General features: G+C 46.9%; 1 protein-coding gene across 1 annotated transcript in view; it reads left to right on the forward strand.

Moving 5' to 3' along the window:
• med16 (mediator complex subunit 16) overlaps positions 1–15,558 on the forward strand; it is a 25,563-nt gene extending 10,005 nt beyond the window's left edge. The window contains exons 5-16 of the mRNA XM_039812306.1: positions 944–1,225; positions 1,597–1,746; positions 2,444–2,549; positions 5,335–5,490; positions 5,694–5,908; positions 7,496–7,702; positions 9,562–9,772; positions 10,287–10,420; positions 11,865–12,057; positions 14,072–14,297; positions 14,896–14,979; positions 15,383–15,558. Coding sequence (XP_039668240.1) covers positions 944–1,225; positions 1,597–1,746; positions 2,444–2,549; positions 5,335–5,490; positions 5,694–5,908; positions 7,496–7,702; positions 9,562–9,772; positions 10,287–10,420; positions 11,865–12,057; positions 14,072–14,297; positions 14,896–14,979; positions 15,383–15,509 — 2,091 coding nt within the window. The 3' untranslated portion in view covers positions 15,510–15,558. The remainder of the gene's footprint in view (positions 1–943; positions 1,226–1,596; positions 1,747–2,443; positions 2,550–5,334; positions 5,491–5,693; positions 5,909–7,495; positions 7,703–9,561; positions 9,773–10,286; positions 10,421–11,864; positions 12,058–14,071; positions 14,298–14,895; positions 14,980–15,382) is intronic.
• The last annotated feature ends 597 nt before the right edge of the window (positions 15,559–16,155 follow it).

Raw genomic sequence — 16,155 nt, forward strand, 5'->3', positions numbered from 1 at the left:
ACAGGTTGAAACACAACAATATGTAACACATGTAACCGGTTGAAACACACCAATATGTGACACATGTAACAGGTTGAAACACACAAATATGTAACAGGCCAGAAACACACAATATGTAACACATGTAACAGGTTGAAACACACAAACATGTAACACATGTAACAGGTTGAAACACACAAATATGTAACACATGTAACAGGCCAGAAACACACAAATATGTAACACATGTAACAGCTTGAAACACACAAATATGTAACACATGTAACAGGTTGAAACACACAATATGGAACACATGTAACAGGCCAGAAACACACAAATATGTAACACATGTAACAGGTTGAAACACACAATATGTAACACATGTAACAGGCCAGAAACACACAAATATGTAACACATGTAACAGGTTGAAACACACAATATGTAACACATGTAACAGGCCAGAAACACACAAATATGTGACACATGTAACAGGTTGAAACACACAATATGTAACACATGTAACAGGCCAGAAACACACAAATATGTAACACATGTAACAGGTTGAAACACACAATATGTAACACATGTAACAGGCCAGAAACACACAAATATGTAACACATGTAACAGGTTGAAACACAACAATATGTAACATATGTAACAGGTTGAAACACAACAATATGTAACACATGTAACAGGTTGAAACACACAATATGTAACACATGTAACACGTCAGAAACACACAAATATGTAACACATGTAACAGGTTGAAACACACAATATGTAACACATGTAACAGGTTGAAACACAACAATATGTAACACATGTAACAGGTTGAAACACACAATATGTAACACATGTAACAGGTTGAAACACACAATATGTAACACATGTAACAGATTCTGTCCTCTGCTGTCAGATGGTAAACAGGTAAATTAATCCCGTGTTTGTCCCTCCCGGTCCAGTCTGGATCCACTAACTTCGGGGAGAAGTTTTCGCGGGTCAAGTTCTCTCCGTCTCTGACCCTGTTTGGGGGGAAGCCAATGGAGGGCTGGCTGGCGGTGACGGTGAGCGGCCTGGTCACCGTGTCGCTGCTGAAGCCCGGCGGCGCCCTGCTGACCGCCAGCGAGAGTCTGTGCCGGCTCCGAGGACGCGTGGCACTTGCTGACATCGCCTTCACTGGCGGAGGGAACATCGTGGTGGCAGCCACCGACGGAAGCAGCTCCTCACCGGTCCAGTTCTACAAGGTCAGAACCAGAACCTTCACTGGGCCCAGTAATAACTATAGACATAGATATACTGTATATAGGCCAGAACCAGAACCTTCACTGGGCCCAGTAATAACTATAGACATAGATATACTGTATATAGGCCAGAACCAGAACCTTCACTGGGACCTGTAGTAACTATTGACATAGATATACTGTATATAGATCAGAACCAGAACCTTCACTGGGACCTGTAGTAACTATAGACATAGATATACTGTAGATACCTAACCTAACTATATGTGACTGTGTGTGTGTGTGTGTGTGTGTCTGTGTCTGTGTGTGTCTGTCTCTCTGTGTGTGTGTGTGTGTGTGTCTGTCTCTCTGTGTGTGTGTCTGTCTCTGTGTAGGTGGTGGTGAGTGTGGTCAGTGAGAAGTGTCGTATTGACACAGAGCTGCTGCCGTCTCTCTTCCTGCGCTGCACCACCGACCCTCTGAGGAGAGAGAAATACCCCGCAGTCACACACCTCAAGTTCCTCACCAGAGAGAACTCAGAACAGGTAACACACACACACACACACACACACAGACACACATACACAGACACACATACACACACACACACACAGATACACAGACACATATACACAGAGACACACACACACACACACACACACACACACACACACACTACTACTACACAACATGTAACCCTAACCCTTTCCTAAGCAACAACAAAAGGCAACAGACAGAGCAGTAGAAACAGATCGTAGTGTATTAGAGATGTGTGTTGGGACAGATGTGAGACCAGTAGAACCATCAGAACCTGACAGGAATGAGTGTTGGGACAGATGTGAGACCAGTAGAACCATCAGAACCTGACAGGATTGAGTGTTGGGACAGATGTGAGACCAGTAGAACCATCAGAACCTGACAGGACTGAGTGTTGGGACAGATGTGAGACTAGTAGAACCATCAGAACCTGACAGGACTGAGTGTTGGGACAGATGTGAGACCATCAGAACCATCAGAACCTGACAGGACTGAGTGTTGGGACAGATGTGAGACTAGTAGAACCATCAGAACCTGACAGGACTGAGTGTTGGGACAGATGTGAGACCATCAGAACCATCAGAACCTGACAGGACTGAGTGTTGGGACAGATGTGAGACCATCAGAACCTGACAGGACTGAGTGTTGGGACAGATGTGAGATCAGTAGAACCATCAGAACCTGACAGGACTGAGTGTGTTGCAGGTTCTGCTGTGTGCGTCCAATCAGAGTGGCAGCATCGTGGAGTGCTGGTCTCTGAGGAAGGAGGGACTTCCTGTCAACAACATCTTCCAGCACCGCTCGCCAGTCGGTAAGAAACCAAACCGCCCAAACTGGCTTAGAATTACGGCAACGGCAACAATCGCTAAACACACTGCAAACTCACGGTCCTCTCTTCCCGATTTACAGCCCACCTCTCTTGGCTTCAAATAACTCACCGTTGTCGGCTACGGCCGCTGAACAGGCTACATGTTATAAACAGCCGTGGTCGATTGCCTGGTCCTCCGGTAACGTTAGCAGGGTTAGCATGGTGGCGTTAGCGAGGACCAGTTGGGATCACTTCAATCGCTGTGTCTCAATTGTTTTTGCGAGTAACCAACTCAGGTACTCTAGCTATATAATTCAATGTGAGTAGCTACCTACACAAATGTTGAAATGACATAAAATGCCCGTCCCTAGTAGCTGTGATAAATTAGCCCGACGCTAATGCTTACCTGTTCAGGAGGAAATAAGCCAACTCTGTGTCCTTTTGGGCTCTAAACTGTCTCCATCTTTCAAATACATCTCCAATATTTACCCAGACGTCTTTGGTCACGCAACTATTAGAAACATGCTGGTTTTTTTTGTTGGGTAAAATGTATCTCTGTTGATCCCGTTGGTTTGTTTGCTGCTTTCATGGCTGTACTAACGTTACAGCTGTAGCACACTGGGTTTACGTTTTTACAGGTGTATCTGGCAACCCGGCCTGGCTGTCAAACTGGGCAGATGATAACAACACACAGGCCAAAACACAAACAGCAATTCCGTCATGGAACAGAAAGTTTCAAAGGAGAAAATACTGGCATTTGCATTGTTGTCAGAAAAGATAGTATTTCAACTTAGCATGTTTCCTTAATATCTGATGACGCATTGGGGTCATTTTTGGATTTATTACGGTAAATATATTACATATTGGACCTTCAAGATATTGTGGTAATGTTAACGTTTATTTAATCATTTTGCACTTCATTCAGTGTGCCGATGTGCTGCAATAGCAGCAAACAACAGAATGACTATTATCCCCCGTACTTGTTATTTGCCGCCACATTTTTGTCCCGCTACTAGTCACGGAGCATTGCCAACACATACACACAAAATACATAAAAACGTGTGTAATGACCGGGAATGGTGTGCTATGACTTTTCTAAGAGATTTGCCGTGCGGTTTTCAAGAAATCGTCAAAAATCAGCGCCAAATTTCCCATAAACTTTAATGGAAAATCTTCTAGAAATAGCTTAACATCGCTCCAAACAACCCCTCTTTGGGGCCATGCTGTATCGCCATACTTTAATGTAGAAAACTAATTAAAAGTTTAAACCGAAGACAAGACTTTAGCCTTTATTGGGCTGAATGGGCATTCTGATATCAAGCACGGTTTCTACCAAATCACAGTTTATGTATCGTCCAGTTTTCAGACCATTTCAGATTTTCCAATGTGTGTGTATGGGACGGAATGTTGAGAGTTAGAGTGGAGGTCAGAGTGGGGAGCTGTAGTACGATTCTCTGAAATTTTTCCAAACAAATAGCTCTCTCCTGTACAGTTTTCACTCTTCATACATCATAGTTGGTCAAAATGTAGGTAATTTTGTGCCGGTCTCAGACATGTAACTATGGAATCCACCGGACTTAAACTTTTGGCTCTGTTCATACCAACTGCCGATAGAAACAATGAAAAGAAATATCTGGAAGTACGCAGACGGTTCCCTGTTTGTTACCTGCTCTGTGTCCCATATATTTGACACCACAAACATAGAAACCAAATCAATGCATTCGCCAGACTTTTATCTCTCTGGTGATCATAATATTTTGCCGTTTGGACCCACGATTCTTGAATTACAGAACAAACTTAAGAGGATTAATTATCATTAAATGGACATGTTTGACCCATGGAAGATACTGTCTCCCCCTCCCTCCTCTACTCCCTCACTGTGGAAATCACCATAGCAACAACTTATTACACACACACCTATCATGGAGACTCTTTACTGTAGGACACACGTGTCAAACTCAAGGCCCGCGGGCCAAATCGGGCCCCTTGCAGATTTAGATCCGGCCCGTATATCAATTTGGGTTCACAATAAATTTTGGCCCTCCTAGTTGTGCGCCAAACCAAGAACACAGGAAAGTGTTTTTTTAAACTGTAATTATCTGACATTCAAAGCAGAATATGGTTCGATTTCCCGACTCTGAGACTCAGAAATGCCACCAGAAGCAGAGAGAGAGTTTTCATATTCAGGCTGTGAAACAGGTTGTTGTTCAGAAAAATTATCATTGTTTTGCTTGATTTGATAAATTCTATGATGCCTAAGGAACTCTTTTGATAACTTTTGTAGGGCTTCATGTCAACAAAAATGCAACAAAAAGCGTATAAAAACGTTGGAACAAAAATGAGGAAAAAAGCTACCAAAATGTTTTAAAAAGGTGACATGCAGTAACAAAAGCACGTCAATAAAACTCTCCATGTCTGGCCCTTGAAGTGATTCTCTTTTGCCAGTGTGGCCCTCTGGGAAAATTAGTTTGACACCCCTGTTATAGGACATGTTCAACAGCAGATGTACTGTTAGCTAGTGTTATTCTGATATACACCAAGTAGTAGGCACACTGTCAAAATTTCCTGCGTTTTTTGTATTATTATTCTCATTTTAATAAAAAATATTAAAATTAAAACACTAAAATGATGATATTGTGATTTCTGTGATCTGAAGAAACAAGGTCAGAAATCTGAAACTTAAAGTCAATCCAGGGTTAGAGTTAGGTAATAATAATATGATATAGATATAATGTGTGTGTGTGTGTGTGTGTGTGTGTGTGTCTGTGTGTCTGTGTGTCTGTGTTAGTGGGGGAGAAGCAGCCAACCATCCTGAAGTGGAGGATCCTGACCACCACCAGTGATCTGGAGCGAGTCTCAGCTGTTGCTCTCCCTAAACTCCCCATCTCCATCTCCAACACCGACCTCAAGGTGGCGTCAGACACAAAGTTCTGCCCCGGCCTCGGTGAGTCAGACTCAGAACCAGAACCAGAGACTGGGAACATAGCAGACTTTTTAGTGTTAAGTTTTTGTCTGGCTACAGTCCGGCAAAAGCAACAAACATCAGAAAAACTGTGTGTGTGTGTGTGTGTGTGTGTGTGTGTGTGTGTGTGTGTGTGTGTGTGTGTGTGTGTGTGTGTGTGTGTGTGTGTGTGTGTGCGCGTGTAGGTCTGGCTCTGGCGTTTCATGACGGCAGTATCCAGATCCTCCACCGTCTCTCCCTCCACACGATGGGCGTGTTCTACGGCTCCTCGTCCAATCAGAGAGCAGGAGAGGAGTTGGCCATTAAGCGGCAGCGACCCGGTGGCTCCACGCTCCACTTCAAGGCGCTGCAGTTCTCCTGGACCTCGCTGGCGCTCGCCGGGGTCGACAACCACGGAAAGGTGAGGACACGCCCCCCAAAAGCGAAGGGGTCTGAAAAAAGCAGCAAAAAATGTCTTACTTTTTAGAAGTAAAAAAAAAAGTAGCTAATTTAAAATACACTGCTTCCTGGCAGAGGTGGACAGAGTACAGAAGTGTTCTACTTAAGTAAAAGTACTATGAACGTTTACTCAAGTACAAGTATAGTTACTGGGTAGATAAAGAGAGGAGAATGAAAGTTACAAATGTAACTACGGTTCTATGAGTCCTGGATGAGCTCCAGAGTGAATGAGCTCAGGGTGACACCAGAACTTAACATCTCAGCCAGGGTCACCCCCAGGTCACAGGTGACTTTGTTGATACTTGGCCTGTGCAAGCACGATATGGAATATATATTCAGTGTTAATCTGCTGCCACACCGAGCCGATAATCGTCTGTCTGACAGTCTGGCGAGTGCCGTGTAATTTATACTGAACCAGGCCCTACAGCAGGTACACGGCATTCTGGGTAATATATACTGAACCAGGCGCTACAGCAGGTACACGGCATTCTGGGTAATATATACTGAACCAGGCACTACTGCAGGTACACGGCATTCTGGGTAATATCTACTGAACCAGGCCCTACGGCAGGTACACGGCATTCTGGGTAATATCTACTGAACCAGGCCCTACGGCAGGTACACGGCATTCTGGGTAATATCTACTAAACCAGGCCCTACAGCAGGTACACGGCATTCTGGGTAATATATACAGAACCAGGCGCTATAGCAGGTACATGGCATTCTGGGTAAAATATACTGAACCAGGCGTTACAGCAGGTACACGGCATTCTGGGTAATATATACTCAACCAGGTGCTACAACAGGTACACAGCATTCTGGGTAAAATATACAGAACCAGGCACTACAGCAGGTACACGGCATGCTGCGTATATATACTGAACCAGGTGTTGAGGCTATCCTAAGCCTCGGTATGGATGACATGGTATTCTCAACACGTAGCAAAAGATCTTGAGTCCAGGCATTGATTATCGTTGGGTGGTGTTCCCGTTTATTATAAAAGTAGAAAAGGAGGTATTTCACATAAAATAGTACTTCACCCAGCGTGGTTAATTAATAAAGTGCGGTGACTTGCTGTCTATAGAATGGGTGATCACAGCTACGGTAAGAACTGTGTGTTCCCCGCCATCCACACCTTGCCCTCACTGATTGCCACACCTGCAGATATATCCAATTCAGAGTGACATACCACACCCAATGCAATACTCCCCCAAGTGGCTAAAATAAATATAAACTAACTTAACCTAACCAAAAAAAGTGAATATAAATGGCTCCTACACCAGGCACTACAGCAGAAATAGAACTTTGCTCATTTATGTCCAAAAAAGGGTTAAAAAAAGTGACCGAATTGTCAAACAAAGCAACAAAAATTTTGAAAAAAGCTGGTTTCAGGTTTTCTGAGGTACCAGCTGACCCATGGTTCTGTTTCTGATGGTTCTGGTGTTTGGGTTTTGTGAGGTACCAGCTGACCCGTGGTTCTGTTTCTGAGGTACCAGCTGACCCGTGGTTCTGTTTCTGAGGTACCAGCTGACCCTTGGTTCTGTTCCAGCTCCACATGCTGCGTGTGTCCCCGTCCATGGGCCAGGTTCTGGAGATGAACACCACGCTGCGCCACCTGCTGTTCCTGCTGGAGTACTGCATGGTGACGGGCTACGACTGGTGGGACGTCCTGCTGCACGTGCAGCCCTCCATGGTCCACAACCTGGTGGAGAAGCTGCACGAGGAGTACATGAGGCAGAACCAGGCCCTGCAACAGGTACACGGCATTCTGGGTAATATATACTCAACCAGGCCCTGCAGCAGGTACAAGGCATTCTGGGTAATATCTACTGAACTAGGCCCTACAGCAGGTACACGGCATTCTGGGTATTATATACTGAACCAGGCGCTACAACAGGTACACGGCATTCTGGGTAATATATACTGAACCAGGCCCTACAGCAGGTACACGGCATCATGGGTAATATATACTGAACCAGGCGCTACAACAGGTACACGGCATCATGGGTAATATATACTGAACCAGGCGCTACAGCAGGTACACGGTATCATGGGTAATATATACTCAACCAGGCGCTACAACAGGTACACGGCATCATGGGTAATATATACAGAACCAGGCCCTACAGCAGGTCCACGGCATCATGGGTAATATATACAGAACCAGGCCCTACAGCAGGTACATGGCATTCTGGGTAATATACACTGAACCAGGCGTTACAGCAGGTACACGGCAGGGGGAATGAGAGGGGGAAACACCAGAGCAGGAGGAATGAGAGGGGGGGTGTGGTGTTTTTTTGGGGGGGGGTGTGAGGGGGGGGGGGTTGGGGAATGTTAGTGAGAGGAGAGGAGAAAGGAGGGGGGGAAACACCAGAGCAGGGGGAATGAGGGAGGAAACACCAGAGCAGGAGGAATGAGAGGGGGAAAAACACCAGAGCAGGGGAATGAGAGGGGAAACACCAGAGCAGGAGGAATGAGAGGGGAAACACCAGAGCAGGGGGGAATGAGGGAGGGAAAAACCAGAGCAGGAGGGAATGAGAGGGGAAACACCAGAGCAGGGGGAATGAGAGGGGAGAGCCGAGAAACAGAGCAGGGGAATGGAGAGGGGAAACACCAGAGCAGGAGGAGGAGGAATGAGAGGGGGAAACACCAGAGCAGGGGGAATGAGAGGGGAAACACACCAGAGCAGGGGGAATGAGAGGGGGAAACACCAGAGCAGGGGGAATCAGAGGGGGAACATAGCAGAAGATATTCATTTTTAAACCAAATTGTCTGTCTGTCTATTTGTCTGTCTTTCTGTCTGTCTGTCTGTCTGTCTGTCTGTAACTGTCTGTCTAACTGCCTGTCTGTCTCTCTAACTGTCTGTCTGTCTCAGGTGCTGGCGACCTGTATTGTGGCATTGAAGGCGTCTCTCTAACTGTCTGTCTGTCTGTCTCTTCAACTGTCTGTCTGTCTCTAACTGTCTGTCTAACTGCCTGTCTGTCTCTCTAACTGTCTGTCTGTCTCTCAGGTGCTGGCGACCCGTATCGTGGCGGTGAAGGCGTCTCTCTAACTGTCTGTCTCTCTAACTGTCTGTCTGTCAGGTGCTGGCGACCCGTATCGTGGCGGTGAAGGCGTCTCTCTAACTGTCTGTCTCTCTAACTGTCTGTCTGTCTGTCAGGTCCTGGCGACCCGTATCGTGGCGGTGAAGGCGTCTCTCTAACTGTCTGTCTCTTTAACTGTCTGTCTCTCTAACTGTCTGTCTGTCAGGTGCTGGCGACCCGTATCGTGGCTGTAAAGGCGTATCTGTGTAAACTCTCTAACTGTCTGTCTGTCTCTTTAACTGTCTCTCTAACTGTCTGTCTGTCTCTTTAACTGTCTCTCTAACTGTCTGTCTGTCAGGTGCTGGCGACCCGTATCGTGGCTGTAAAGGCGTCTCTGTGTAACCTCTCTAACTGTCTGTCTCTCTAACTGTCTCTCTAACTGCCTGTCTGTCTTTCTAACTGTCTGTCTGTCAGGTGCTGGCGACCCGTATCGTGGCTGTAAAGGCGTCTCTGTGTAAACTCTCTAACTGTCTGTCTGTCTCTTTAACTGTCTCTCTAACTGCCTGTCTGTCTAACTGTCTGTCTGTCTCAGGTGCTGGCGACCCGTATCGTGGCGGTGAAGGCGTCTCTGTGTAAACTGTCCACGGCGACAGCGGCTCGAGCGTGTGACTTCCACGCCAAGCTGCTGCTGATCGCCATCAGCTCCACGCTGAAGTCTCTGCTGCGGCCGCACGTCCTCAACACGCCGGACAAGAGTCCCGGAGACAGGCTGGCCGAGATCTGCGCCAAGAACAGCGACACGGGTCCGACACACTGTGTGTGTGTGTGTGTGTGTGTGTGTGTGTGTGTGTCTCTGTGTGTGTGTGTGTGTGTGTGTGTGTCCAGATATTGATGTGTGTGTGTGTCTCCAGATATTGATGTGTATGTGTATATATGTGCGTGTGTCTCTGTGTGTGTGTGTGTGTGTGTGTGTGTGTGTCTCCAGATATTGATGTGTATGTGTATATATGTGTGTGTGTCTCTGTGTGTGTGTGTCTCCAGATATTGATATGTGTGTATGTGTTTATATGTGCGTGTGTCTCTGTGTGTGTGTGTGTGTGTGTGTGTCTCTCCAGATATTGATGTGTGTGTGTCTCAGATATTGATGTGTGTGTGTGTGTGTGTGTCTCCAGATATTGATATGTATGTTTATTTATGTGTGTGTGTGTGTCTCCAGATATTGATATGTATGTTTATTTATGTGTGTGTGTGTGTCTCAGATATTGATGTCTATAAATGTGTGTGTGTGTGTATTTATGTGTGTGTGTGTCTCTCCAGATATTGATAAGGTGATGATCAATCTGAAGACGGAGGAGTTTGTGTTGGACGGTCCCCCCCTTCAGTCTCTGCAGCAGCTCATCCAATGGGTGGGGGACTTCGTCCTCTACCTGCTGGCCAACCTGCCCAACCAGGTGAGCTAACATGCTAACAACAACCTGCCCAACCAGGTGAGCTAACATGCTAACAACAACCTGCCCAACCAGGTGAGCTAACATGCTAACAGGATCCCTGATGGAGAACATGAGAGGACCTTTGGTACAGAGCAGCTGCTAAATGTCCACACAGAGACAGGAAAACATGAACCCACCTATGCTTGCACGACCAGGTGGATCTGCACCATAACAGTGTGGTCTGTCCTACAGATATGGTGATATTCGATTAAATTCAATTTCTCGGGACAGACCCAGGCTCTTGGTAGGAGGTGTCTGACGGGACAGACCCAGGCTCTTGGTAGGAGGTGTCTGACGGGACAGACCCAGGCTCTTGGTAGGAGGTGTCTGACGGGACAGACCCAGACTCTTGGTAGGAGGTGTCTGAAGGGACAGACCCAGGCTCTTGGTAGGAGGTGTCTGACGGGACAGACCCAGGCTCTTGGTAGGAGGTGTCTGATGGGACAGACCCAGGCTCTTGGTAGGAGGTGTCTGATGGGACAGATCCAGGCTCTTGGTAGGAGGTGTCTGACGGGACAGACCCAGGCTCTTGGTAGGAGGTGTCTGATGGGACAGACCCAGGCTCTTGGTAGGAGGTGTCTGATGGGACAGACCCAGGCTCTTGGTAGGAGGTGTCTGATGGGACAGATCCAGGCTCTTGGTAGGAGGTGTCTGATGGGACAGACCCAGGCTCTTGGTAGGAGGTGTCTGACGGGACAGATCCAGGCTCTTGGTAGGCGGTGTCTGACGGGACAGACCCAGGCTCTTGGTAGGAGGTGTCTGACGGTGCCGGTTGGGGTTATGATGAACAGTGGCAATAATAGTCATAATAAAGACAATGGCTCAGTCACTAGAAATAGTAGTTGTAGTAGTTCATGTCATAGCAGGGCACAGCAGCATGCAGTAGGACGTAGCAGGGTTCAGCAGGACATCGCAGAGCTTAGCAGGGAGTGCAGCAGGACCACGGCGACAGCTGCAACCAAGATCTTGGTGCCAACGTACTCCAAGGAAATATTCTGGGTGGAAAAAAACATAAGGACTCCGGGGAGTAAACTCCCCAGAGCTAGGTTAGTAACAAGCATTTCTGGAACATGGAAGCACACAGATGGATAGAGAGAGGAGAGAGAAGCTCAGTGTGTCAAAGGAAGTGCCCCGGCAGTCTAAAACTATAACCGCATAATTAAGAGAGACTCGGGCTAGAACTCTTCCCAACCAGATCGGGCTGTATTGGCCTGCCTCCATCTACTTTGATTATATTATTGATTATATGGTGGATGAATCTAACGACTATGACGAGAAGCAGGTGGCCGGGTTAGGCGGACGCTGCAACTCCTCACTCCTTAACTATAAGTTTATTGAAGGGGAGGGTTTTAAGATTACTCAGAAATGTGTTGATATGAGACTAATGGTGCTGTGTGTCCCACAGGGCTCCATGGTGCGTCCTGGCTTCGGCTTCATGCGGGACGGGGCGTCCCTGGGCATGCTGCGGGAGATGTTGGTGATGATCAGGATTTGGGGGCTGCTGAAGCCCGGCTGCCTGCCCACCTTCACCGCCACCTCAGACAACCAGGACAGCATGCAGCTGCTGTTCAGACTGCTCACCAAGCTCTGGCTCTGCTGTAAGACACACACACACACACAGAAACACAAACACACTTCATTCAAAATGGACAGAAACTAAATAAAACTATCAAAAGCCATCTTGGTTCATCTTTCCACTGTTCCAACAATCACCACTCTGGTTTGGTTGAAATAAACCCTTAATTTTGTTTATTTATTTGATTAGGACACTGCACATTAATGAACATTTCTGTAAATGCACCAGTGTTAGTCAGTCGGCTAATCTTCAACTGTAGTCCTAGTTGCCCAGCATGCATGTCTTTATGGTGGGAAGAAGCCGGAGCACCCAGAGGAAACCCACGCAAGCACGGGGAGAACATGCAAACTCCTCACAGAAAGGCCCGGGACGACCTGGGTTAGAACCCAGAACCTTCTTGCTGTGAGGCAGAGTGCTAACCACTGAGCCACCGTGCTGCCTGTTCACCCATTTACATGTGGAAATACATGCTAAAAGTCCATGGGTCTCATTTAAAAAACTGTGTGTAGGATCCTTACTATAAGTGTATGTGCGCCCAAAATGGCGTACGCCGAAAAAAAGTCAGATTTATAAAACCGTGTGTACGCACACCTGTAAGCAATGTTCCCTTTAGAAATCACAGATTGACTACAAGTGTGAGTACGTGGATCAGCCTCTTATCCCACCCTGTACACGCCCATTTTAACCATAAATAATCAATGCAAAGCACCTCGTGAATGCTGATCAGTATGTTAATGACCCTGGCAGTTGTTACACCGTATCATGATGACTGGCGGAGATAAAGCAAAAACTTCTCAGACGTTCAGGAATTGCTGCTTAACACCTTGCCAACACAGCATCAACTAGTGGTATCCCCCACCCCGAGATACAATTTGAAGACAAAATAAAGTGAAATAGGCAAACACACTTTTCTCCCTGCAGGTTTTGTCACAAACAGTATTAAAGTTCGGACTGATAACGAGGACATAGAGCATAACGATTGCGCGAGAGCTTAACGGCTGTATTTTCAGACTTTGACATTTGAGGATATATGCACAGTTTTAAAGATATTTAGTTATTTACACTGTTATCTGCAGTTATCTAATGCTAGGGTATTTGATGCTATCCTGTATTCCATGCAGTCGGGCCATCTCCTCCTGCGCTCCGTAGCGGACAATGTGACGCAAAGACAGCACCGATTAAATATTAAGAACATATTTTTATTAAAGATTTGAGTTGGAGGTGTTTATGGAATAGTTATCACTCAGTACAAGCACAAATAACACTGCTGGATTTAATCTTCATGGTAACGTGGATGATATGGAGTGAAAGAATGTGTGAGGCATCAATATATATATATTTTTTTTACTTTTATAGTTATTCCCATGTACCTTCTGCAGTCTGACTTCAGTTCACCACCTCACCATCTGTGTCACCAATTCCTATTTTATCTCCAAAATGTGCGTACACATGGGTCAGAGTTTGCGTGGGAAGTGGCGTACACACATTTTCAGCCCCATTTTGTGCGTACACCATGTTTATAAATGAGACCCCTGATTATTTACATGGAGTCTGGTGGAGATATGCTGGCTCTATACAGGCTAAAAGTCCTGATTATTTACATGGAGTCTGGTGGAGATATGCTGGCTATATACACGCTAAAAGTCCTGATTATTTACATGGAGTCTGGTGGAGATATGCTGGCTCTATACACGCTAAAAGTCCTGATTATTTACATGGAGTCTGGTGGAGATATGCTGGCTCTATACACACTAAAAGTCCTGATTATTTACATGGAGTCTGGTGGAGATATGCTGGCTCTATACACGCTAAAAGTCCTGATTATTTACATGGAGTCTGGTGGGTTTGGTGATGGAGTCACTTGGACCCAAAAACATGGGAAAACATGGTCCAGGTTGAACAAAAACCGAAGTTATCCTTTAAATAACATAAGTGAACATGTCCTGTGTCTGTGTCTCAGTAACATAAGTGAACATGTCCTGTGTCTGTGTGTCAGTAACATAAGTGAACATGTCCTGTGTCTGTGTGTGTATCAGCGCGGGAGGACGGCCCCCCCCAGGACCCAGATGAGAGTCTGATAGACGAGTGCTGCCTGCTGCCCAGCCAGCTGCTGGTTCCCAGCATGGACTGGCTGCCCGTCAACGACGGCATCATCGTCCGGCTGCAGGGGAAGCAGCCAATCAGGCTGCAGTTTGGAAAAGCCTCATCTCTGCCCGCGGGGGGCGCCGTCGCTGCCACAGCACCGCTGGAACTCTTCACCAGGTAACACACACCTGATACTAGACAGGTAACACACAGCTCAAACTGGCCAGGTAACACACACCTGAAACTGGCCAGGTAACACACACCTGAGACTGGCCAGGTAACACACACCTGAAACTGGCCAGGTAACACACACCTGAGACTGGCCAGGTAACACACACCTGAGACTGGCCAGGTAACACACACCTGAGACTGGCCAGGTAACACACACCTGAGACTGGCCAGGTAACACACCTGAGACTGGCCAGGTAACACACACCTGAGACTGGCCAGGTAACACACACCTGAGACTGGCCAGGTAACACACACCTGAGACTGGCCAGGTAACACACCTGAAACTGGCCAGGTAACACACACCTGAGACTGGCCAGGTAACACACACCTGAGACTGGCCAGGTAACACACACCTGAAACTGGCCAGGTAACACACACCTGAAACTGGCCAGGTAACACACACACCTGAAACTGGCCAGGTAACACACACACCTGAAACTAGTCAGATATGTTTTATCATTGAGATGGAAACAACATGAACAGACACAAACATCGGATTTGTGTGTGTGTGTCTGTCTGTGTGTGTGTGTGTGTGTGTGTTTAGGAGTCCGGGCTCTCAGAAGATGGATAACCTGCGTTGTGTACATATGGGCGTCTGTCCCACTGAGGAGAGCAAGGCCTGCACCAGGTGAGTCCACAGGAAGTGATGTCACAGCTTCAACATGTTAACTGGAATCACTGTTAATGTAATGCTAAATACAGTTAAAAACTAACCGTGTGTGTGTGTGTGTGTGTGTGTGTGTGTCTCTGTGTGTGTGTGTCTGTCTGTGTGTGTGTGTGTGTGTGTGTGTGTGTGTGTGTGTGTGTGTGTGTGTGTGTGTGTCTGTCTCTGTGTGTGTGTGTGTGTGTGTGTGTCTGTCTCTGTGTGTGTGTTTGTGTGTGTGTGTGTGTGTCTGTGTGTGTGTGTGTCTGTCTGTGTGTGTGTGTGTGTGTGTGTGTGTGTCTGTCTCTGTGTGTGTGTGTGTGTGTGTGTGTGTGTGTGTCTGTCTCTGTGTGTGTGTGTGTGTGTGTCTGTGTGTGTGTGTGTTCAGGTGCGGCTGTGTGACCATGCTCCGTTCTCCTAACAAAACGAACGCCATGAAGCAGTGGGAGCAACGCTGGATCAAAAACTGTCTGTGTGGAGGTCTGTGGAGGAGGATCCCCCCCACACTCACCTGAACACAGCGACCCCCCACACACACACTCACCTGAACACAGCCTGGACCCCCCACACACACACACTCACCTGAACACAGCCTGGACCCCCCCACACACACACACTCACCTGAACACAGCCTGGACCCCCCCAACACTCACCTCTGGGTCCCCCCCTACATGACTTGAGCCGCCGAGGAGCTCGGTAAACTGCTAGCTTGCTGCTGATTGGCCGACAGCCCCGGAGTCACCAGGGCTTTGTTGTTGACCAGATGGCACAGGACTGAAGAAGAAGGAAAGATGGAGGATTTCATCTATGTCGGCTAGGTGTTCTGTAAATAAAGTTTGTTTTGTATTTTACTTTGTAATAAAACTGTCAAAATAAAAGCCCTGTTGCTTTCTGTTGTCTCTCAGAGACCTCCGAGCTGTTTCTGGTTCAACAGAAAGGTCTATAAGAGGTTTTAGAAAGCTCTATAAGAGGTTCTATAAGAGGTTTTAGAAAGCTCTATCTCCGTATGGAGCCTTTCTATAATGATGTCAGACACTTATATACTTACAATAATTCTTAAAGGTGCACTATGAGTTCCTGCATGGTTTCATCTCTCCTTGGTGCGCTAGCTGCCTGCCCCCTGAACACACTGTGAAACAGCCCGGTTTCAGGAGAACACAG

This window comes from Perca fluviatilis, chromosome 9 (genome assembly GCF_010015445.1).
Source record: "Perca fluviatilis chromosome 9, GENO_Pfluv_1.0, whole genome shotgun sequence".
Taxonomy (NCBI): domain Eukaryota; kingdom Metazoa; phylum Chordata; class Actinopteri; order Perciformes; family Percidae; genus Perca; species Perca fluviatilis.